This window comes from Triplophysa rosa, linkage group LG25 (assembly GCF_024868665.1).
Source record: "Triplophysa rosa linkage group LG25, Trosa_1v2, whole genome shotgun sequence".
Lineage (NCBI taxonomy): Eukaryota > Metazoa > Chordata > Actinopteri > Cypriniformes > Nemacheilidae > Triplophysa > Triplophysa rosa.
In genome coordinates this window covers 11,009,729-11,035,563 of record NC_079914.1, presented here as the reverse complement: position 1 = coordinate 11,035,563, position 25,835 = coordinate 11,009,729, and the positions used below count along the sequence as shown (strand labels likewise).

At 38.7% G+C, this 25,835-nt stretch overlaps 1 protein-coding gene across 8 annotated transcripts in view; it reads left to right on the top strand.

Annotated features, from left to right (window-relative positions):
* The window catches only part of nfia (nuclear factor I/A), a 142,520-nt gene that overhangs the window by 8,921 nt on the left and 107,764 nt on the right, over window positions 1-25,835 (top strand). For 2 of the 8 annotated variants that reach the window (XM_057325988.1, XM_057325987.1), the window contains exon 1: window positions 21,391-22,353. The exons of 4 other annotated variants lie outside the window; for them this stretch is intronic. In XM_057325988.1, the coding sequence (XP_057181971.1) occupies window positions 22,327-22,353 (27 nt within the window). In that variant the 5' untranslated portion in view covers window positions 21,391-22,326. Of the gene's footprint in view, window positions 1-21,387; window positions 22,354-25,835 lie in introns of those variants that run through there. 2 more of the 8 variants (XM_057325985.1, XM_057325983.1) reach the window with 2 other exon arrangements.

Genomic DNA, 25,835 nt, shown 5'->3' with positions numbered 1-25,835 from the left:
ATTTGTGGGTGCGGGGCTTCGCTGGTATCACTGGATCGCATCCAGGACTATTATCCCTCCTACACTTCAACAGTGCCACCTCACTCACCTGCTTCAGAATATCTGACAAAGTGATCTCCAAAGATTCAGTGATTTGATTTATAGACCGTGACCCACGCCTTCTATTGTGTAGGCCATAGTACGTAACACAGGTGACTTGGCATCCCGAGTATCCTCAACATATTCCACTAGGTATCATTTAAAAAAGGCCTATTTGTACTTTAGTCTTTGAATGTCATTTGTTTTTATATTTTGCTAGTAGTGTGATGAAACTCGAATGGCAAGTGTCCAATTTACATTTTTTGTTTGGTATCAATCTGACAGTTAAGGCTGATTTCAATAGCAGATAATTTCTACAAGCTATTCGATTTTTTGGTATTTTTTTCTAATGGAATAACATTTAAGTTAGTTGAAGGTGTGCTAATACAGTAGTGGCCAAAAGTGATTTCCAGTGGGGCGTATTTGTACAATATTTGTAGGTTACATTATATACAATCACAATATGAGGTGAAGGGTTTTTGCTGGTTCAAAATGAGGCGGAGGTGGTGCAACGCGCGTGTAGGCCTACCGTCCCTTTAAGTGGCTTAACAAAACACTTATATTAAAGTTCTAAAAATTTGATGAAAATGACACCTAATAAGTTATGTAAAACATTCAATTTATTCACCTGAACAGAAAAGTTGAACATGTGAATACAAGTTTAACTAACTTTTCAGTCTTACTAAATGAGCAAAGTTCATTCACATCCTATGTTCTCTTGTGGTTCACTGAACTTTGAATGAATCGCTGATCTCTTACATTCTGTTTAAATGAATCGGTTCAAAGGAGTCATTTGTGTGCAAGTCGGTTTGATTGCAATGTGCATTCATACCGGCGAACTCGCTGTGTACAGTATAACGCTGATTCTACGAGCCAACTTCACAGCTAAAAACATTCCAATGATGTACAGCACGTTAATTTAAGAAACCTTTTTAAAAAATTGAACGTAAAACATATGAACAGCCGTCAAATGCAGCTAATAGAGCTCCTTAGCTCTCTACTGAACTCTTCGGCGCCTCTCTGTGCTGATAACTAAACAGCGCCTCCATTGTGGCGTAATGCCGCAACTGCAGTTACAACTGACAGTCTGTTTAATGCCCGCAGTGTTTTTTGTGAAGACACCCGACATAATTTTGCCAAGAGTCGGAGGCGGCACGAAATTTGGCTGAGGCGGCCGCCACCAAATGCTCTTCGCAGGATTTTCCCTGAGGTGTATAATACAAAATAGACAAAACATTACATTTTCAAGGTATTCCAAGTGGTCGGCAAAATTATTTGGTGTAAAAAGGCAAAATATCAGGGAATATGGTTTTTTTCTGAATTAAGGCTGTCAAACGATTAATCGAGAATGTAGCCTATGTATAGGCCTATAGCCTATATCAGGGCTCGACATAAAGGACTGCCCGATGGCCTGGGGCCAGCATGGGAGATCCTCGGGCCGGTGTTGTATAGTCATGTACGTTTTTAAGATTTGCCTATTAAAATATTTCCAAGAATATGCAAAAGTGGACTGGATTCGGTTCTCACGTGCTGTTTGAAATACGCACGTGGCCGGAATGCCGCATCAGACAACGCGCAAAATACTGAATTGAGTTCACATCTTCTTACTCTTAATCGGACATATCGACACAAAATTATGCCAAAATGCCAATAATACCAAGTATCCTTGTAAAAAGTAATCAATTATGTCTTACGGGAACAAAACGCGTGTGTTACATTATATTAGATCCGTGCATCTCTTAAAGGGGCAGCAGCATAACAAACATCATCATAGAACAAAGACAAAAACACCCACTGCTCTTCACTGATTAAATTAGAACTTTAGTAAGGTTAAATCTATATTATATATTTAAAACACGTGAAGACTATAAAGTATTTACATTATTTAATTTTTCTACCTGATAACTACTATTATTAGATAAACCTAAAACACACATTTGTATGCTTGCTTTATTACATTTATCTGTGCTATTACACATACTTTAATTACTTGATCTTATTTTATTACTTACTGATTAGTTGTCTTCAACAATATTTGAAATTTTGAGTTATAGGCTAATAGTTTTAATGGTATCATACCCTTATTTATTAATATTACATAGGTAAAAAAAACTAAATATTATTACATACTTTTTTGTGGTGTAGCCAGAAAAAATTGGAATCACTTGCAAGACCGGGCCAGTAGAAAAAATCATTAACGTTGATTTGTGTTGATAAATGTTTAGATTTTTCTTAAATATATGCAAATACACAATTTTATTCAGGAAAAAAATGTATTCTGGATGCGATTAATCGTTTGACAGCGCTAATTCGAACATACAAAAAAAATGCATACAAAAACAAAAAGCTCACTTGAGATTAAGCATACATTGACTACAGTTTTATTTGTCATTAAAACTAGTTGATCCCCTCTTGTGGTAATATTTCTAGTCATTTTCCTGATCTGTCTTTATGAACTTTGCACATGTGTGTAATCTTTTGCCAAGCCTCCCTAAACTCTTCTCAATGCTGAGCTTTAGTTTACAATCCAAACACACAAATGCAATTTTTTATGCTTTTTTATGCTTTCATTATGCCATGCTGTTGGTTTTATACAAAATTAGGAAATTTGGTCTGATTGTGAAGGCCCAGTAAGCCGGTACAGTGATTGACATCTGATGGGGTTAATCCCCACATGTTTGGCCTTAGACTTAATTCATGCACGAAAGCATGAAATATGAACTGCATTTTTTAGATGCACAGCTGGTTAAGCTTGGTGTAAAAGCGTTGTGTGTTTTCTGTGTGGGTGAGAGTGTTTCAATGGTTACAAAACATAACCTTTTTTAGAATTAGTTTTATTACGGTAAAACATCATTTATTTTAGTGTTGAGGATATTATATCTGACGTAGGCTTGTTTTTACAATCAATCAGATGAGTAAATAATCTCAGGAGATCAAATCTAGATTGCCACTTAATTCATTAAGAACACTGGAGTGGATTAGGTGAGATTAGAGACTGATCAGAGATGAGTGTATTTGTTGGGTGGCAATGCTGACCGAAGCAGGACATACAGAGGACACAGAATATGTGTTTGTGTGCGAGAGGCTGTATAGACAGATGTCACTAAAATCAGGAGATTAAATATTGTGAGACCACAACTGCAATCGCCTCTGTGAAACTCTCCTGGTGGCCAGAAAATGAGAGAATTGGCCTACTTTCAAAAGGTCAGCGAGATGCCTACTGTAGATAAAAAAGTACCTCAGTCACTGCTTTGCAATCCCACAATGAAAAGTGTGTTCTTTACGAACCCATGTTAAGTACAGTTTCTGGATGTCCTGTTCTTTTCCGCCCTCTCCGCCCATCTCATTAAATTGATTCAGGGCTGTGCCTTTCTAGCGGGGAGGCCCCATTACTTATGTTCGCCCCTTGCAGGGCTACTCGTGACCCTCCTAAACCTGCCGCCGTGTTACATGTGCTTCCAACAGGGGGTGCTGCTGACCCCATGACTCTAGGGAGGCTTAACAGCTGTTGGGGGCATCTCTGAAGGCCAGTATCCCTGCTGCAGGACACAAGGGCAGACGGTGCATTTCGCTAAACAGCAGCGAAGTGATCACCGTCAATTTTGGCTTGTGCCCGTTTCCCGTTTGAGAGATGGAGCATGGTAACCTGGATCTCTTGCTCCCCCCTTCTGCGGGCAGATTAAAGCAAGAGCCAGCTGGAGCCAGGGGACGAGCTGCCACGGGCCTCTCCAAGGTGACCCCTGGCAAAGCTGGCAGCACATCTGTAGCCCTGATGCGTCCAGGAACTCTGTCGCATCCCCCCTGCAGTCGAGGCCGCTGGCAGGGACGAGCCAGCAAGGAGCCGGCTGTCCCCCTGCTGTCTGGCAAGGGCCACGTTGGAGGGCAAAGAGGCGAGAGATGGAATATGCTGAAGTTATGGCGCTCATAAGTGTGCGGCATTTGGAACGGACCTGGTCGGACCTTTTGAGAGAGAGTTTCATGCACGGAGGCTAAATAAAGACATAGAAAAACCACAGAACTTTTTTAGGCACAGTGTTTCAACTTACCATTGAAAGTTATCACTTTTTTTCTTTTTTTAATGTAATGCCAGTTGATTATATTGTGAGCATAGTGGATCGTCCTTAAAAAATGTAATTGTGTTTGAAGTGAACGGTTAAAGACTGGTCCAAGATCTGTCTCTTGGGTGGCAGCCAGACTCTCTATCCCAGACTATGAATGTTGCAGTGTGGCCGGGAGAAGGTGAGGGCGTTTCGTCTTAAGTGGAGACATCCTCTTGCAATCAGTGTGCCTGGCCGGAATCCTCCTTACTGCAAATCCAAGCCATCCGCTGGCATGCTCAGGTCCCATTTAACTCTAATTGTTTCCATCTTCCCATGTCTAAATGTGCTTCCCCTGTCAAAGATATCCTCTTCTTTTGCTCTCACACTCTTCTACCTTAAAGGTTCAGTGTGTCATTTTTTGGAGGATCTATTGATAGAAATGCAATATAATATACATAACTATGTGTTCAGAGGTGTATAAAGACCTTACACAATGAAGCGTTGTGTTTTTATTGTCTTGGAAAGAGCTATTTCTATCTTCATACACCACAAGTCCCCTTACATGGAAGTCACCATGTTGTTTCTACAGTAGCCCTAAACGGACAAACTGCTCTACAGAGCGCTCCGTAAATACGTTATCTCCTTCTGCAAACAAGCGAAAATGTGATGACATCTTAGTCCTGTGTCGGCCACCGTAGTGCTTCAAAAGGGAGGGGGGAAGTGAGCCGTTTGTTGCAGTTCTCAACCTCACCACTTGATGCCACTAAATTTCATACAATGGACCTTTTCCTCTGGTGACGAGACTAATCAAAACCCTGGAAAATGACTTGCAAAACTAAAATTACCCAGTAATTTCTATAAATGCCACACTATTTGCACACATCCGCATGGCATGAGTATTAAAACGGCACTATAAATGTTCTCGGCACAGGTGCGGCACCGGAGAGATGTTGAAACCGGACCTGTCTGTGGGAGACCAGCTCTGATGGTCGACTGGGAGCATTAATGAACCATATTATGTGTCCCAGAATAGAGCGGGGTGGTGGAGGGCAACACAAATGGGCCTCTCTGTCCAGACCAGACATTTACAACTCCGATCTAAACTCTGTAACGGTGACCAGCGTTAACATAAGGAGAAACGTTTGAGGAGAATGAAAGGATTGGTAAATAATAGAGCAATGAAACGTGAAACCCAGCGAGGTTTAACAGGCTTGTAAATGACAGTCTGGACCCGCATCCATTCCAGCTGGAGATTTCGGGTTGAGTGGTTTGCTCGCTCTGGTCCGAGCTGGTTTGTGGGTGAGGATGGTATGGCTTTATTGCCTTTAAATATTCATCCGGAGTGGAGGCTTTTGGTACCACCTACTGGTGCGGGAGTGAACTTTGATCCTGATTTCAATATTTGAACAATTTGTAAAGAATGTTATTTTTTTAACTATAATTCTAATTTAACTATAATAAAAAAAAGTTTTTTTGTGCGACATTTTATGTTTATAGGTTTTAATGTTTGTGCTACATTTGGTGACATCCTCTTGTTTTGTACCCCCACATTTCACCCTGCTATATGCTTCAAGGTGGGAAATGGAACATTATCTACATTTCTTCCATTCTAAAATCTCGGCTATTTGTATCTTTAGCCCCGTATCCTTTTAAAATGTGACATCATTATTACCCGACCTTTCCGTGGCACGGCCTCTCTTTGCCACCGAGCCCTTTGCCAGATGGCGTCTTTGCTCACGACTCCATCGGCCGATTTCCTCCTCCGCCCACCCCCTCGCTCGCCGCGGTGTCAGGTAGACGCTGTAAAAGAGGTGCAGGGGGATAGCTTTTCACCTGCTCCTTCTGTAGGACCCCTGCGGAGAGCAAGCTGTTCACCCAGTGCCCTCCTTCAAAAAGCCCCGGCGTGCTGACACACCTGTCCTCCTCCCTCCATCTCCACGTTCAGAGGACACAAACGTGTGTTATAGAAAGTGCTTTGTACATGATTGCTGTTAAAGACGCATTACTACCAGATTGGTTGTCTGTTGTTTGAGATGCACCTGGGAGTCTGGAAGAGCTTTCGAGAGAGAGGATGTTTACGATATCTACAAGCTTGAGCTCATGGTGGGACAAGCACACGTGCACAACCGAGAGAGAGAGCAGGGGAGCCAGTCATTGTTTGGTATATTTACAGGACTGTAGCTAATAAAACTAAACTGGACCTGAGGGGAAGCAGCTGAACTTCCTGTAGCGGTTGTATTTATTTATTCGAGGGGTCCGTTTCAGGTCCCCAGAGCAGCCGGTAAACAATGAGCTTTCCTCTGCTCCAGATCGCCTATTTGACTCGTATTTATTTATAATTCCCCGAAACCACTTTGCGTTGCAACTTGATAGCTCCTAGCTTGCGAAAATCTCGATCTCTGAAAAAACGATCGGCCGCGCTGTCCCTTTTTTTGGGCCTTTAATTCTGGCCGCTGGCCACTCACGCAAATAAATACCTTTCGTCTTAAACATACATCGGCTGATTAATCCGTCCCATCTGCTTCGCTCTTTGCATTGCTACCATGACAGAGGAGTTTCCAAAACGTTGCGTGGATGACTCGGACGGCGTAGCGAAAACTGGAAAATAAAATTGAAGCAAAATTGCTAAACAAATGAACAAACTGATGTAGCTTGATTTTTCAGGTGCAAAGTTGTGATTTCTCAGGTTTTTCGGAAACTTGCAGTGAAACCTACGTAAAGCGTCAAATACGTAAATACGTAAAAATATATTCGCGGTTTCAGATGAATTCCGAACCCATTTCGATCATTCCAAGTATTTAACATCCTGCTAATGTTTTCCTGTTGTTGAGAACAGATGATGCGTCTGTGATCTTTGTGCATCTCTTGAGGAACGGCAGGTTTCGCAGACAGTTGTTGCTGACTGTTGGAACATCTGGTCGGCCAAATGAGGATTTGTCTTTACTCCCATTGGTAATGGTGTGTAGTACAGTTGCAAGATTTAAGGGAAAACTTGTTTTTAGAACCTGATTTAACTCTGAAACGTTTGGAAACTTGCTTTGGGGCTTGTGGTACAACATTCCCCGAACATGATAAAGATGCTTGGAAAAGATTATCTGCGGAAGAGGATGTGCCCTTTATGGATATGCATTATTAAATTTCATGTTTTTCAGGTTTGTAGTTTAATCTTTTATCTTCTGGTTGATGGTTCTTTTATGCCTATGTCAAAAAGTGTGAAGTTTGCGTTTCATGTTAAGCTAGGTGGCGCTATGGAGCCAATACAATAGCTTGATGAAAAAACAAGTTACTTATGTTTTAAGTAAGTATAGAGTGTCATTCGTTTTGACTTGCCGTTCTTCTGCAGACCCAAAACGTGGCCTTGCACAACTGTTAAAACATGTGACATCACTCAGGCGGTTGTTTTTCCAGAGGCTTGGTCTGAATATTCATGATGAGCGTATTCCCATGGCCCATTGGCTCCAGCTGTCCCAATTTCAGCCAACACTCATACAAACTAACTCAACCCCAAACACGCGTTCTTACAAATGCACGCTCACACCCCGCTGCTGAAACTTGTTCTGTTTCACTTTGTGTACTTGTTTAGCTGGTAATGGATTGTAATGAGTAGTTGTATAGGCCTAGTTTAATAATAATAATAATACATTAATATGTCGTCAGGAGCCGCACGGATTACTTTTGTATTGCTTGTATCTGCTTTTTGACCTTTCTTTTTGATGAAGCTCTTTTTTGAGCTCTTATAACTCGCATCAATCAGGTCATGCACTTTATCTCTCTTAATAACTCTCTTAACATCAGTCCCACACTTTATTTTCTCAATCCTGCATGTTTTAAAACCAGAACCTCTAGCAAGCACTTTGCTTCCTATGGACGCGCATCCAGTCTGTATTAGGAAAGACTTAAGAAGGTGCACCTCTCAGAAAACGGAGCATTGGTTTCGCGACACGAGGGCAATATATTTATTTTTTATGAAAATCTCAAATTCGACCAAAATCCATATTTTTCCTGTAGCTCAAAATTATTGTCATGTGATTAGCTGCTGCTCCATAGGTGTCATAAACTTGTGCAGGCCAAAAGCCTTGTCTTGCATGTCAACAGGTTTTATGTTTCACTCCTTAAATGGACAGCGCACCCAAAAATGAAAATTCTGTCATCATTTACTCACTTTCATGTCATTTCAAACCTGTATGACTTTTCTTCTGCAAAACAAAAAAGAAGATATTTTGGACCCCATTAACTTCCATTGTGTGGTCACAAATCTACAGACACATTTCTCAAAATATCTTCTTTTGTGTATACACAAGTCATAAGCAGATTTTAAATGACATGGGGATGAATACTGTAAGTAATGACAGAATATCCCCATATCCACTCTGCCCTCTACCGAGTCGGTAAGCGTGTACATAAGAGGCAGCGAAGGCTTGCGGGAGGCCATAGCTGTAACCTGCTTATGAGTGATTTTGCCAGGCTGACAGATGGTGTTGGAGCGCCAGTCAGATGTGCCACATCCTTCACCAGTTCCCTGGCCCTGTCATCACATCTCCAGCACTACACTTGGCCTCTTTTGGCTGTCTGAATACTTGCCTTTTCTCGCTGGGGATGGATTCAGTGCCAAATGGGACTGTGACTTTTTTTATTTAAAATATTATTAGATCTTTGGTCTTGTAGTCTTAGGGGCCATTCGCACATCTAGTAGTGACAATCCATCATTAGTGCCATGATTGATAATCCTTAATCTTGTTTATGGTATGATGAATTGATGCACGTTTTTATATGAATGCTAGGAAACTAAATTCCTATCAAAACTGAATGACAGTTTAAAAGAAGATCAATTTTGACTGTTTTGCTAGGGCATGTTGGTTCGCAAACCAGTGATATTAGGGATTCCAAGTAGCATTTTATTATATTTTATTTATGATTTTTTAAACATTTTTTAAAATTAATTCTTAATTTTAGTTCATTTTATTTTTAGTTGTTTTAGTTATTTAATTTAATTTAATTTTAGTTAGTTAGTTATATTTAATTGTATTATTTATTATTAATTTTATTTATTTGACTATTCTTTAACAAAATAACAAATGTCACAGAATAAAAAAAATGTTTTGTAAATAAATCCGCTCAAAATATTTTGATACAGTCATAGTATCGTAAATCCATTATTGTGTATCTTTCATGAGCTGAACATATGGCTACATCTCTAGCAGCGATTGACAGCAATATCTATCAACATCAACATAAAATGGTGACTAGATACATTCATTTGTTTTCTTTCATCTCCTGCCTTTAGGGTTGAGCTCAGCTCCTCATCTATCGAGAGCAGGAGTAACTTTGGGAGGGAGGGGAAGTTTTGCTATAGCAGGAGTCCGAGCAATGTGCTTCTCATTAAAGCCGTGCGGAAATAAGTGCTGACCCGCTCGTTCATGAGGGCACATCCATTTAATGCTGCAATGAAGTGAATTCGATACGGCGAGGGCTCAGGTAGCAGACGAGAGCGGGTGATGGAGGGACGGCCCGAGCGTCAACTTAATTGAAAGTGAAGCTGAAAACGAAACACTTCCTTCGACATTCCAGGCTAATTTGTCCGAGTTGTGTGTGGTCTCCATGGCCCATCACCTTCGGTTCAGAATCTTGTGTTGTCACGCCAGTAAGCCGTCACGCTTGCCGTATACAGTGAATCGTCACGTTTTGTGTTTTACTTCTAGACCTTGTTAAGTGTAGACATGATCATTTAAGACAAACTAAATATGTCTACCTTAAGATCTATATTTTGTGTCTGAACCTGCTAAGCTCCTCTCATGTAAATGCAATTTGTCACCTAAAAATGTGCAAAAATAGTCAAAAGGACAGCATGGATCTTTTCCTTAGACCTCCATGAGACTGATGAAGTTGTCAAAGGTGAAGACACGCACACATACTCGCACCGTTGCTCCTCTCACACCCCTCACTGGGCAGTCAGGCCGGCTGAAGTAAATGATGTTGGTCTTCTGTCCCAATTTTCCCTGATGCATCCTTCATCCACACCTGAAGGCTTGGTAGGTTTCTACCCATGCATTGTTCATCATTCACCTGCACATTCATCCCTATTTATTTACCTTCGTGTCCACCGTTGCTCTACTGGAGGCATCACAAAGACTCTCATACAGGTGTGCATGAACAATTCTTGGACAGATTCGTCTGTGAACATACGGTTTGAAATGACAGAGTGATAATCAGGAACTAAAAGAGAAAAATAACTGGATACTTGGAACATTATATTGAAATTCTTTGTTGCATTGGAGCACATCCGTTCTGAGATCGGGCAGGACTGAATGAAAAGAAATAGAAAAGATGGGGAGAGTTGTCATGTAGAAATGGTTGTAGTTTCTATATAGATATCGATTATTACGTGTTTTAAGAACCAACAATAAAAATACACGACTTACCTCGAGTCAAAATCATTTTTACCATCGTAAAAGTGCAGTTACCAAAAATGACCGTTAGAGGGAGCCATTACTCTAAAACAGACGTCAGTCTCTCACATCACATTTACATGCAGATTTAATGTAGGACAATACATAATGTAAATAACTGTTTGAATGTTTAATAACATTTCTTATATATGATGTATTTTTAAGGCATCTAAAATAAAGATCGCTTAGGGTGATCTAAGTCATCATTTTGTTTAAAGGTCATATTTTTTTCATTTAGTAATGAAATGACAAAATAATCAGCATTATTAGTTCATTTAATCAGCAATTCTAGATGTATTGTGGCCATTCCAGTCCAGTGTCTGTTGAATTGAAACAAAACCAAACCTCAGGAGTGACAAAGTCATCCAACAGCAAATGTGAAAGGCTGACAGCATGACAAGACGCATGAAAACTGATAAAAACCGAGGTTATCACATAAAAAAATATTTTTTAAACTTTCCCTAATTACAAATATTCCTATTGTATTGCTTAAAAGTGAACGCGAACTTGTTTTCTTTGCAGTATTAGAGATCTGGAAAAATACAGAGCATCTTTTCTGTTACTTTGACCCGTTTCTCCAGTTTTCATTTTTTGCAAATAAATGCAAATAGAAACAACATTTTTATTTGATATTTGGGTGAAATATTGTTAGTAGTTCACAGATTGAGAAAAAAAACATAAATAAATAGTAAATTCAGAAAAACTGAAAAGAATTTTGAAATGCTCTCAAATGTTTTTCTTCAGCTGTATACATGTCTCAAAAAAGACAAAACATTATTCTAACAACAAATGAACAATTTAATGTTTCATAAAAACAAGCGTCACAAAATGCTCTTAATTTAAAACGAACCTTAAATTTCCAAATTCTTCTTATTTTTAAAACAATCACTAATGTAAACTTATGACCCCAGTAATAATCTTGTGCTTGCTGGAGACTGAAAAGTTATGTAGTGGTGAGCAGGCTTAAAATAAAACACTTTCGTCCGGTTTCACAGACAAGGCTTAGCTTAAACCAGAATATGCCTTAGTTAAATTAGGCTATTTAAGTCTCTTTTATTGAAGTGCCTTAGATAAAAATATTAATGGTGTGCATCTTGAGATAAAACAATGGCCATGACAAATTTTAAGATATGTCAGGGCAATTTCTTTTCAGCAAGGACAGCTCAAACTTTCATTTTAGTCTGAGACTAGTCTTAAGCCTTGTCTGTGAAGACGAGCATTTATGTATTTCTTCTGACTATACTATCTTCTATCCTTTCTCTTCTCTTCCCCTCTCTCACCCTATTAGTACATTTACAGCATGCACCAGATACCCCCCCCCCACTTAATAAAGGTAGACACATCCACATGGCAAATGAAGACGTTTAACACATGACTGTGAAAAGCGGATTTCACATTTCTTGTGGGATATTGCCAGGGTGGGTTTGATAGAAGCGCATGTTGTGGGAAGATAGCGGAGCCACAACAAAGGCGGCCTTGAGTGGAAGCAAGCAGCGGTTGGTCCCTTGGCAGGACTGGGGTCCTCTTCATCCCTGGCACTGTCGTCATGAGTTAGTCACACCGCAGGAGAGGTCCCCGAACGGCCTGCCTGTCTGTCTGTCTCTGCCGCAGATGGGCACAATGGGCCTGGCACTAGCGCACCTCTGATCGGAGACATGAAAGCTTAATGGAGCCGCATCACAGCCGCCCTTCTCTCTACAATCATTGACTGCGTGGAGCTCTTCATGGGCTTCGTCTAATGATGAACGACACCTCTTTGGCACAACGTGTTCAGCTTGTGGCGGGCTTAAGCTGTGTCAATTTTAAAAATAAAAAGTTACGTAGTTTTAACGTAGTTTTAACGTTATTTTTACATTTTTATCACTGGTCGCTTATTCTTTATATTTTTTCACTCTATATATTTTCATGAGAACATTCCAAATGTTTATTTGTGTTTTTGCGTTTTATTTTTTAGTAACCAGCTTTTCGCTTGGTTCTTTCACTGCTCTGATCTCCTGAGCCTGCTTTCATTTCCATCTCTAAAATAAAGTAACGGGAGAATTTTCCTCTATCGTCCCTTTAGTTAATTTTCATCTTGGTCACCTGTCATTTTGTACATGCTGAGACAGAATGTGCACGCCGCGTACGCTCGGAAGAGGGACCTGCTTCCGTATCCAGCTGTGCGCTCCGAGCTGCGAGTCTTCCCTCTCATTTTTTTCCCGGTCAGGAACAGCTGTTAGGTGTCTCATAGTGTTTTTAAAGCGTTTAGGGTGGGTAGGTTGCCTTGCCACATCTGTTTGCGTGTGTGCGCGTCGCCTTCGCGATGGCTGTCTCTCCGCGGGACCCAGTTTCGGTCATTCTTTTCATTGGTGTCCACTGAAGTTCACATCCTTCATGTGCCCACGTCTGCTGAATGAATGCACGTATGCAGTAAACAGCGAGCATGCGGTCTGGTGTGCTCCTGGCGGTCTGCGTGGCATTCTGCCTGGGCACAAACAGAAGGAATGAGGGGGAGGGTGAAAACGTGTTATATATACCCGGCATATGCCCGGCTATTCCAACAGCTTGCATATGGACCGTACTTGCCTGCGGGCTTGTTTTTAAGAAAGACTCGACGTGAGCTGTGGACATTTGTGAACATGATGTGTTTAGTAAGGCGTGATTTCTCAGAACTGATTTCCCAACATATTCAAGTCAAAGAAAATAAAAAAACTGATGCCCTGATTTGACCAATTCTGAATGCCCATATTATTATTTTTTTATGATTAATAAATGTAAGTTTTGCTTGTCCATACTTAGTTTGTAAGTTTACATGCTTTTTAACATGCAGTAGATTTGGTAACTCTGGAAAACTTTGTGTCTGTGTGGGGAAGTCAGAAGTAATTGTCAAATTTTTATATTTAATATATGTTTTTCTAGTTCTGCTCAGCTTAAAACAAATGTTTTTTTGTGAGTGTGGTTTATAAAATTTTGGAAATGGAAAAAAAAGGAAATTGGAGATGTAAACTGTTTAGTACTTTGTATAGGTACACGATATCAAAAAAATGTGATCTGCCAAAATTTCAAATAGGAAAACTTGCTAAATAATGTAATATGATAATGCTTTTTGTACGCAAAAGCTTTTTTAATTATAGTGCATTTTTATAAAAATATATTGCATTAAAAACCTGAAAGTTCATTAAAAAATCCAACTTTCCATTTCACATTTTTTCTAACATTTGCATGATCATTTCTGCTATATGCATCGCACAAAAACTTTATAAACGTTTTTAAAGTATCAAGATGTTCTCACGGTTTCAGATTTTCACTTCACGGTTATCTTGGTCAGCCAAGTTCCCTGTGACGGTATTATCACTATATCTATTTATTGTTGATGATAGCAGTCAAATGAATATTTATTTTGTTTGTTTTGAGTTTTCTGTTTTAGCGTTTGTAAACATTGTGTCTCTTAAGGCAAAACTTTAAACGGGTGCTAAATTATTTACTCTATTATTACATGTGTAGAATTAACACTGCATCGATAATATTTTCTTTAAAATATCACGGTTGTTGCCAATACCTGTATATTGTGACACCTGTGATTAAAATCCAGTTATTGTGATAGGCATATTGTGATGTTTTGATTGTTTTGATAATTTGCAACACTAGCACTTTGGAAACCCTAAAATAGAGAAAAAAACCCGAAATAAAATAATTGAACAGATGCCAAAAAAGAAACCCTTCCATATAAAGTTGCCAACTTTTTTTGTCTGACATTCTCTCTCTAAAGCAACCCTCCAAAGGCTTTTGAACTTCTGATCAGTGCTAACGTTTTTCTCCACTCATCATTTGCGTGCGATCTTGCACAAGAAGGCTCTATCATACGCAGTCATCAAGGTTCTCCTCATGTGCGCGTTTCCTGTCCATAAACCCCATCTGTCTGCTCTCGCTCCTCTTTATTCTCACGACTGCCTCTCGGTCCTATCAAGACCTCCTTCTGCAGCGTGCCGCGCTCATTAGAACCGCCGTAAGCATCAGCCTTCATTAATCTACAGCCAATCTGCACAAACCGTGCTTTAAACACCACATCGCTCTTATTGTTCACTATTTATGGAGCTTGCAGGAAACCTCATTGTATTTTTTATTTTTTTACAACAGAGAGACGATGTGAATGCGAGTGGAGTTGTGCGTGTTAGCCGCAGGTTCGAGCGCTTTGTGTTTGTGAATGAGGAGAGTGCTGTGCAGGCCTGGCTCACGGTCCGTGTGTGTGTGTGCGTGTGTGTGTGTGTGTGTGTGTGTGTGTGTGTGTGTGTGTGTGTGTGTGTGAGAGAGAGAGAGGGGGTGTACTATGGGCCGGACCTGGCTGTATTCCAGCGTTGGCATCTCAGTTGCAGCAGGTGGAGCCCACTGCTTCCAAAACACCACCACACCACCACCACATCTCACCCCAGCAACACATACGGCATTGTATTGCCTGAATTCTCTTAATGCAGATTTAATAATAAAATTGTTCATTTCAAGTTATATTTCCTCATTCAACTGGTCCATCGGATGTATTCAAAGATTAACATCATATCAAGTGCAATGCAAACTCTGACTGTGCTAAAGGTCCGATCTGTTTAAAAACACAAAAGAGGCTGAGTAAGGGGATCCTCTGCCTTGTTTCTTGTTGTTTATTCATAAGGCCCAGCTTGGCAAAGCCCCGAAGGCAAGCTGCTGTAGCGCTGGATAATGTTATTACCCTCCGGCCACTTCAGCAGAACCTTAGCCCCGGTTCCAATGTCTCCACACAATCCTCCTCTATCCCCTTGTCTACCCCCCCTCCCCCTGCGTGGAAAAAACCTGTACTTCATTGCAGCAGGGTCCAGGTGTGTGCCGCTGTTGCGTCGCCGAGCGTGGGACACCGGCTTGGGTGGTATTTACATTTAGAATAGGCAGAGGGCCACCTGGACGTTCCCAAACAGCCATCTTTAAATCGGTATCATTCGAGTAAACGTAAAGACGCACACCTGCATTTATAGCTTGTGACAAATTACACCCAGAGAGAGGTGCGCTTTACAAATGAGCGTCTTTTTGTACTACCTGTTCTGCATATTAAATGATTGGGTTAATAATCTGAATAATTGAAATTAAAAACGCAATTGAGGATTGAGAAATGAGACATGTTTGGTTTTCCGTAACATCCAGAAGCAGTTTGGAGATTGATGGACTATGCACTCTTGGTGAACTGGAGGGAGCTCATACAGCACATGAGACGGGATATCAAAGGGGCTTATGTATAGAAAGATCACCCTCTTGTGGCTTTTAATGGAATGCAGGGAAAAGGGTGATGTGTGCACCTCCACATCTCTCTCAGCTCCATGTATGATTCATATTGAAACCAAATTTAGTTTTCAACAATGATCAATATTCTATGTAATATTTTTAACATGTTAGGTTTAACAGCAAAATGAATACAGTAGCTAATATTATACTGTTTTTTAATAAAACCACATTTTACATTTAAAAGACACCAAAGTTATTTTATCATCTGCTCTCTCTCACCCCATTGACTTCCATTTTATGGATACAAGAGGCATTCCTCAAAATGTCAAATTTTGTGTTTTAGAAGAAAGAGTCATATACAGAATTTAAATGACATGAGGGTGAATTAAATTATGACAGAATGTTTCTTTTTGGGTGAACTGTCCATTTAATCTTGATAATTTTGGAATTTGATTATTATTTTATGAAGTGCACACTACACAACTGAAAATTGAGGCTTTCTTTATATTATGTGTTAAATTAAATGTATTTATAAATATTATAATTAGAATGTTTTTGCCTTTATTTAAAAGTGGTGTGTTTTTATGGTTTACACAAAGTATATTTCATTTACATTTGAATACATGTTTAATGAAGCACATCAACCGACTGATCCTTTTATAGTTTGAATTCTTTACAGGTTTGCGTATTGTATATTTGTCTGAAAAAGTAAGAAAAAGCCTTTGTTGGCTTAAGCTGCACATATTTACCATTCAGTAATCTTTAGATGTTAGACATAAATTGTTTTGACAAGTATCGCATATATCACGACTGTAAATCTGTCCTTAAACATTTTACATCTGCTTTAGCACTCACTGTATTCTACTAGATAACAATATTATCTTGCCAAATGCATCTGCTTCATCATTTAGGCGAAAGAAGACCAGAACTTGAATAGTCATATTTATCAAGAGAAGCAGACACGGGTATGTCATCTCCGTTGAGTCTACGGTATTTGGTATTTTTTAATCATGTAATGAGATACATAATTGTCATAACTAATATTCAATTTTCTTCTTTTTATTGTGATGGTCGATCTTGTATTTAAAACTCTGTCAGTTCAGATTATGGCCTCTAGGTGGAGTCTCTACCCATTTTTGATGGCTGGTCCATTAATAAGAAGGCAGACGTCGAGCCAAATTACTACTTTAATATAAACTTTAAGTGAAGGAAGTCATAAAAATGTCACAATGGATTTATAGGGGGAAAAGAATGAAAATAATATGCTCTATGATTATGCCAATATTACCATAACACAATCTTTTTTATTTTATATGTAGGGTATGAATTAGTACATTTATTAGCTACAATATTTTAATTATAAATGTATATATAGTTAATACAGATGTTTTTATCCTTTTTAACATTCAGTATATTTAGCCTTAAAGAGTACCATTAGTTTTAAAATAGGGTTTCTTCTTTTATGACTTAAATACATTTTTTTATTATCTTCTCTATTTCTTGTATATACAATTAGTCCTTGGGCAACAGTAACCTTTAACATGATTTTTACTGTTTATGTGCCTTGCCTCACTAACCATTATAACGTACACTTTTTATAAACTAATTTTATATAAACTAATTTTTTAACTTGATTTGAGCTGGAACGTCAATTTACAATTATAATATACAATCTTTAGGAAATATGAGGCACAAATGTAAATATCTCGTGTCAAAAAGTTGTCTTAATCTATTTGCATATAAATTAAGACATCTGCTGTATTTTGAATATTATAATAGACATTTTTGTGTGGATGATTGGCACGGACAACGTGTAAAAGTTGCGGCAATATGCTTATTATTATAGATTATTTCTATGGAAATACATCTTCCGTTTGTTCAATGTGTTTATAATGGAAATCATGTCAAATTTACACAAACTTTACTGCGTTTTACATTAGAAATGCATCGTATGACAGGATATCAACAAGTTAATCCAAATATAGTGTCCAGTGTGATTAACATTCATTTTATATATCTAACATTAAGGCATTGAGGACCATTCAGATAGCGCAGTATTTTTTTACTTCTTTAATAATAGTTTTTCATTAGGTGGCGATGTAACTAAATGTTATGCCCTTCAACCCCTTGATGAGAAACGAGCTCTTCATCTTAATGTGACCGCAGCGTGCGCGCGCTTTCCGCACACACACCCTTTATAAATTAAACAAGACGCACCAGCGACGCTCTTTCATACCCGAACGGATTCGCTGTAAATGTGTTTAGATATTTTCTGTGTTGAGCACGAAGAAAAAAATCGTACTCACGTCCACCCCTGAGGCTGCAGAGAAACTTTATCCGAGTTGAAAAGTTACCTGATTTGGTCCCCACTCTTGATATGAGACAAAAGCGCATCATAAAACCAAAGCCTATAGGATTTGTATGGAGGAGTTAGTTCGATCTGTTGTCCATGCCGTTGCTCTTGACACACTGAAGTTTTTGCTCCGTCTTTGCCACTCTGCATCCAAAAGCCTTGGCACAGTTGTCTTGGCATTCGGTACCTTCTCGTAGAACTTGGCAGAAAATGCCATAAGGCGTCTCTGATGTCTACCACAATTAAACACAGAAAGACAAAGTCCTCGTTATGTTGTTGTTGACAGAAGGAAACGTGAATTTCAGATCTTATTTTAAATGAATGATTTAAAATCCTGACTGTTTTTTGTCTTTAAAAGGCCGTGAGAAAAAAATAACGCATGGTGTAGATTTGATAATTCATTTATTCTTTATGTTCAAACAATTTTGTTGCTTTTCCATTTCAATAATTATTTTATAATATCATTAACTATCTTGTTTTGAAATTGGCCTTTACCAGAGTTTTAATGAATGAAAATTAGATGCCATTTATAAGCCATGCGGGTGTAGAATAAAACTGAAGGTCATGTAAGTCATTTCGTGCTTTTGCATTAATTTATATTCTTTTTTTTATTATTTGGACACGTGCTTTCTCCTATTCAATATAGTTCATGTTCTTGAGAAATTGTTCTGTAATTTTCCTCTCAAGAAATTGCCATTTTAATTGTTTTAAACAGTGCATGTAGTAATATGAAATGATGAAACGAATGCTTTCACCTGCCTGCTATTCTGTGCGTCGTAGGGCCTACAGGTGTTGTTTAGTCAGTCATCGATAAAATCAATGATTTATTGTTTCTATAAAGTCGACTTGCGCGAATAGATATTAATATCATTTTATAAACCTCATGAAATATTAAAGACGTGAGTTTTTTAGACTTCAGTTTAGCATTATTTAGACCTGAGTTGAATTATGAATGTGTTCCACAAAGTGTGTGTTTATGATCAAATGATATCCCACATTTAACTTTGATTTATACAACCTGAAAACATTTAAATGTGAAAATAGGATTATTTCGTTCAGCCTCATACCGAAGTTTTATGTTCTCGATTTGGAGCTTCAATGGCTTCGAGATTAAATGCTGATTTGCTTTTAAAAACTTAGATTTCGCAATTGACGATACAGCGTCATTCTTTTCTTATTAACCTAAAATCGATCATAATCAAACGCACGATGCAGTGCATATGAATGGGGCATTTTAACCTTTAATATGTACCTCAATCAAACCAAAGAGTCCAGTCCACACATTAGATTTACTTTAGCGAGGGTTGTACATACTGTCCATGTGTTAAAAAAAGGTAGACCGCTTCCATCCGAATCCGGTTCTGACGAGAGGACTCGATTGCAACTTTTGAACTCGTATACACCAAACCAAGAAACGTCGATCAGCACTGTCTGACTGGACGCTGTCAAATGTTCAGAAATGAATAAGATAAAAAAAGAAAAGAACCTCTTTTGCGCAAAAACTTTTTTTGTGGCTGTCTACAATAGTGACGTCATTTAACTTATTCTGAAATTGAAGCACCAAGAATGTCAGGTTTTATATTACGCAATGTATTATACCAGCCATAGCAATTATTTATATTTGCAACATTAATTTCCAAAGCAATAGTAAAGCGGAACAGAACTGTACAAGAACTGTTGTAAGATTTACGACAGATCTGGCAACTCGTATGCATATTATTATAAGCCTTTTCATCCTCCGCAGGCTTTCAAAACGAAATGTCTGATATCATAAAGATACGTTTTTTCTTCATTCCCAACTGGTTGTGTTTCCGAGAGGCTGTTTACCCACAAACCGAGAGTCTGTGAGGGAGTTTCTCGTGAAGCGTGGTGGGCTGTTTGCCTTGACATGCGTGTGAAACTTTGACCAATAGCAGCGTCGTACGCTTTGATTTTTCAGAGCTTCGTCCAATCACACGCGATCTCGTCTAAACTCGTGAAAACACTAGAGGAACGCTCGTGCACCTGCAGCAAGTTAGTGTGACTGAGCGTAATTATAGACACTGCATATTCATTTTTCATATTTAAACATCACATTACTTGCATTTAACAAGTCGTCCTTTTGGTGGCTTTGTTTAATGCTCGATGCTTTAACTCAATGCACACACACAAAAAAAACGTTTTTTCAACGGATTAAAAATATTCTGCATTTTATCTTTGGAAAACACATTAAAATAAATGAAGAAGGCACGTTGCGGTTTTCTAGGGGGCGCCCGTTTGACTTATAGACGAGAGTTGGTTAATAATAAAACAGTGTTGAGTGCCAACTAAACAGCAGCTGAATTACATTGGACTTGGTTTGATTATTAATGATGTTTGCACGTTCAGTACACATGATTAGAACCATAACATCGCACTGGCAGTCACTTTTCATGTCGTTTTCCCAAACAGCAGCTTTGTCAGACCAGAGGATGTGCATGACAGTATCATTTAGTTTTTACCATTTTCGGACAGAGTGCATGACATATTGTTATTTAGATCGATTCTTAAAATATCATAAACTTGATATGTGAAATACAAATATTAATAGGCATATGCTCAAAAGAAGCATGGTAGGCTACATGAAGTTTGCATTCTGATATTGAAAACGTAATAAGCCTCTTTGATAGGCTACATTGTACGCAATATGGATCAATACTAATCACGTGCTCCATATCGAGAAATAAACATCGACATTTTATTCTAAAAGCGTAAAGCTGTACACAATACTGTGTATTTTACTCTCTTAGTATATTTGAAATAGGTCATTATTATTATTTTGTATGTTAATACCGTCCACGTATGCGTTATTTACATATAGTTGAGTGAATTACAGCGAACATCATTTTCGTCACTTACTGTATAAAAAGGCATTTCAGTGCTTTAATCGAAGCAAGCGATCGATCAAGGATGACAGTAATTGAGCTTTCGTAAAGTGGCCAGAAATATAACAGCATTCATGACACTATCATTTTTTTTGTTGCGATTTTCTACGATCTTTCGTCATAATTTCCCAATGTGTTTACATTAGTTGTTTTGTTTAGCTCTCTTATGCCTGCGTAACCGTTTCCACAGTCATTTGCAATAAAAAACACAGACTCGATCACTTTATATAAATATTTAAATTCGCCGCGCAAGTTATCAAACATATGCACCAATGCGTGCGCGATAAATCACACTTCCCCCATCGCAATACTTTTTTTAAACCGAGCTAAAACGGCAACGCCATTCAGAGTGCGCATCTCTCTTGTCCCGCATGAGTGTATGACTCTTGTGCCGATACTGAGGGCGCTGTGCTGAGGGAAGAGCCCAAGAGTTTGTACACCGGCCACTGTGAACGGCAAAAGTGAACGGCAGCTAACGTTACGTCTCTGCGCTCTGTCGGACGGACTCGGATCGCGCGCTTCACTTTTTTCCTCTCTCTCTTTCTCTCAGGTCGAAGTAACCACGGCACAAGTGCCAGCTTTTGCAACAGGGTGTTTTAAGGATATCGCTCTCTTCCTAAAGCATGCCGAACCCGCCTCGCCGCATGTAAACGGGACTCAGTTTTGCTTCGCACCGCCACATGCCTGCAATGCTCGCGGCGGATGCCAGCGCGCGACGCGGCTCTATGAGGGACAGCGAATAACGCATCAGACGAGAGTTTTGTAAAGCATCCTGACGACTTTTGACATCATTTTCTTTTCTCCACGAGCGCGAGATGAAATGATCGCTTCTCTCGGCGGTTCCACCACCACAGTTTTACTCATGGCTTTGTGAAATCTCCGCGCGTCCGTCCGCCGTCGGGACTTTGCTATAGGGTGCGATTGACGATAATGCCTTTGGTGGAAGTTTGGATGTACAGCTTTAACAGCACAGTACAGTAGATGTGTGTAACTCGAGGCGGGGTTAAAGTTCAGCTCTATGGAGCGCTGAAGCGTCGCGCGCACTTCGCAGAGTTGGAAATGTGAAAGCAAGAAGCGAGGCTTTATTTTCCCTCTCTCCCTTCTTCTCTGTCTCTCTTTTTTTCTCTTTTCATACACACGGACAAGCATAGACATACATACACAGCCCATACATTAACATACACACACACGCACCCTCACACACACAACACATACATAAACACGCCGATTCGTTACAGTTATCCAAACACACATCGCCAATTCAGGAGTCAAACCCGACAGATATGTATTCTCCGCTATGCCTAACACAGGTAAGTGACATTTTTATGTGTTCTTGACTCTGTTTGTTGCATTTGAGCCGCGTCTTTAGCCGGGACGGGACGTATAGAGAGGGTTAACCTTTGCTTAAGTAACTTTGTGTGTGCTGTAAGGCATTCCTGCTCTGACAGAGCCAACTGAACTACCACATGGCGGATGGCGCCCACCTCGCATATATATGTTTTTTTATACGCGTTGACATAGTTGGCAATTATTTTTCTTATTTCGGACGCGTTTTGCACAGGGTGGAGCGCTTGATATTTAGCAAGTTAAGTTTTTCAATAGTGCAGTGCATGGAAATAAGAGGAAAGAGGTGTGCACGAGCTTACACAAAGTTTATTTTTTTTTCAAGCGACATTGTTACCTTAAATCTTGATGCACATTTTACCGACTGCTCGTTAATACGAATCGATTATTTTCTTATGCGTGACGGTGGATGGTGTACGTAACAGCACGTGAAATTTTTTTTTTAAATTCATTTTAAACTTGAGATCAGATAATAGCCTGTTTATAAATAATATTTGGATGCATTTTATTGCTTCATACAACCCAGTCCTGCGCTGTGTGTGTTAACTTTTGTCTGAAGCTGCCGACATGACACACAGCAGACGTATAATGCGACTTTTTCCATGCACAAAAGTTCGTTTTTCTTTTAGGTCCATGTATCGTAAAGCCACAGAACAACCTTTTTTTAATTGTATTTGTTTATTTTTGGAACAGCATGAATGATTTTCAGGGGTTTCTTTAGCATGCACATTTGAAATGTATTTACATTTCAGAAACGTTGGTGCTCTCACATGTATGAGGTTCGACAGAAAAGACGCAAATGCAAAGTGCATTTATTCCTTTTTGTCTGATTTTATTCTTTGCTTTTATTCATTAATAACCCAGAATAACCTTAGAGGGTCAGCAACAGTGTAAATACAGTGTAAAATAAAAGGCATTCATTGTAGGAGTCAGGGTAGCAGGTGAAGTTAGGTGACAGATCTGCACAAGCTGTACCGTTATATTGTAGACATGGTGGGTTTTTCAACTGTTTGCTTATTAAAAGGTTTGATTTTTAAATGCACAAAACAAAGTGAAGGCCTCAGTATTGGGTTGTGTGTAGGGATGCTGTTTTGGCCACGTTAAGGGTACGATGTGTATAGAGATACTGTAGATGATTCAAAGGGGGGAAAGTTTGCTAAATTATGATCTTTGAGTTCAATTTTCAAAGATTAGGCCTGTGATCTAAACTTTATTTTGCACAAGTCCAGTCTTTTCATTTTAAATTGTAAAATGCATTTGTTTTTCTGGAACATGGGGCAGCTTTGAACAATTTATCAAAACTTGATAAATTTTAGCTTGAAAATTCCTGACAGACACCATGCGTCCAACACTGTAGCTTGTATGTTTTTATTTGCTTGACTGTAAATATACAGAATGTAGTTAAAAAAAGCAAAATATGTACTTGTAATTGATCTTTAAGGAAAGGGTATTTAGACAAAATATAGAGGACTAGTGCACTCGATGTGATAACACCTTACAGTCATGCATTAAAACAAGTCTCTAGATCTTTATTTCTTTTTATAATTGATAACAATAAGAATATTGAATGGCTATAAATGTTTTTGATACTTAATGTGGCTGGACAGAGATCCTCTGTCGGAGACAGCATGAGGTTTGCTTTTTTAACTGTGTGCGTTATCGTCTTTAAATATAAGAAAGAACTGTAGAAGTCTTTTAGCAAATCACCATCTGTGGTTATTGCTTTCATTTTTAAAAGTTAACTTTAAAATAAACTAAAAGTTGTAAAAGCATGAGAGCAGGTAAAAATTGTAATGTCAGGTTTATTTAAAAATATATTTTTATCATTATAATATATCATTTTTGTCAGTGCACCTTCCAGTGTATTTTTTGCAGACGTTTGTCTTTTTAGAGACCCATGAAATCGCACGTTCTTTTCACCTGGTACTGTATTTTAACACGCATTAGAACTTCAATGTCTGTCTTGGCTACCAGGGGCTATTGTTCCCTGCTGAGGCCTTTTTACGTATTAGGACAGAGAAGTTCAGCTTGAAACACTTTAATAGTCCGGACAAACCTGACCGGATGACTAGATCCTAAGTAGATAATGTAACTTTCTGCACATTCTGTCACTCGTACTTTAATTTTTTTTAGAAAGCCTAATATAGTTTTTCTTCAGTTTCTCTAAATTCTGTTTACGTTTGATAGAACTATAACAAAAGAAGAAACGTTTTCTGGATGTATACTATAATCGAACACAAATGTTTTCCATAATTAGCACATTTTGTTTTTTTGTGAATTGTTTCCTACTATTGCTTTTCACCAAAATGCACTGAAAAGAAAGTCACGTAGGGACAGTCTTGATATACTTAAGTATATTTAAATTATTCATTTTTTTATGTTTTTTTGCATTTTTTTTTTCTAAAGCGTACATGCATAAAAAACCCTTGATATACTGTACATGCACAAAACCTTCAACAAAAGATGATATCTGTTATTGGGGCACAGTTTTTCACACAATTTGGATTAAGTTACTTTGAAGGACACAGAAGGGAGAGAAGAGAATTCATTCACTGAATTGTGTGCAGAATGAAACAAAAGACTTTTTGTGTCGCGACGGCGAGAGAGTTTGATTCTTGTGCAAGACAGCAAGGAAACAATATGATTAAAGATACACATTTGCTCAGTGTCTCTCAGGGGCAGGATTTTTCTTGTACACACGCACACACACACACACACACACACACACACACACACACACACACACTGTGCCATACACCAAGATCATGTTATATTTGCTTAATGCAAATTTTATTTCCTCTGTGGTGTAACAAAAGTGAGATGGTCATATGTGTCTGTTTGGAATGGACTGATTGTTGAGTCTATATAACTGTTCAAATCTGTTGTATCATACATCATCAAATACCAAGATCTGCACATTTATTCGAATCCATAGCGATTTTACACCCTCAAAATCCCTTAAAATTAATTTCATTTTCTTTGGTTGAATTTTAGATTTAAAAACGTGTGTTTATTTATGCTTGATAATATGCATTTAGATGTAGATTTTTGTATTCACCCAAACAAACAATAGCAGCAGTGCTTGAAATTGAAGAATTAATGCCGCTAAATTTATGTTAATAAATGACATGTGTTATATTCATATGTGCGGTTATTTAAATGAAATCTAAGTCCAGCACAGAGACGGTGCACTACGCTTGCTTGTTGGCAGCCCTCTCGTGCTCACCCGGTCGGTTTTAGGACACGATGCAGGACTATTGCTGTTTGTGGAAATGTTATTCTAGTGATTGGCAGCCTGCCATTATTCTCTCCATGTGATAAAAACCTGGAGTTGTTTTCTGTGTAAATTCACGAATTATTTCATTTAAAAAACCACACATTCATTATTCGCCCTTTTTTCCCCAGAAATGTGTGTACACGGTCGTCATAACAGATACATAGATGCAAA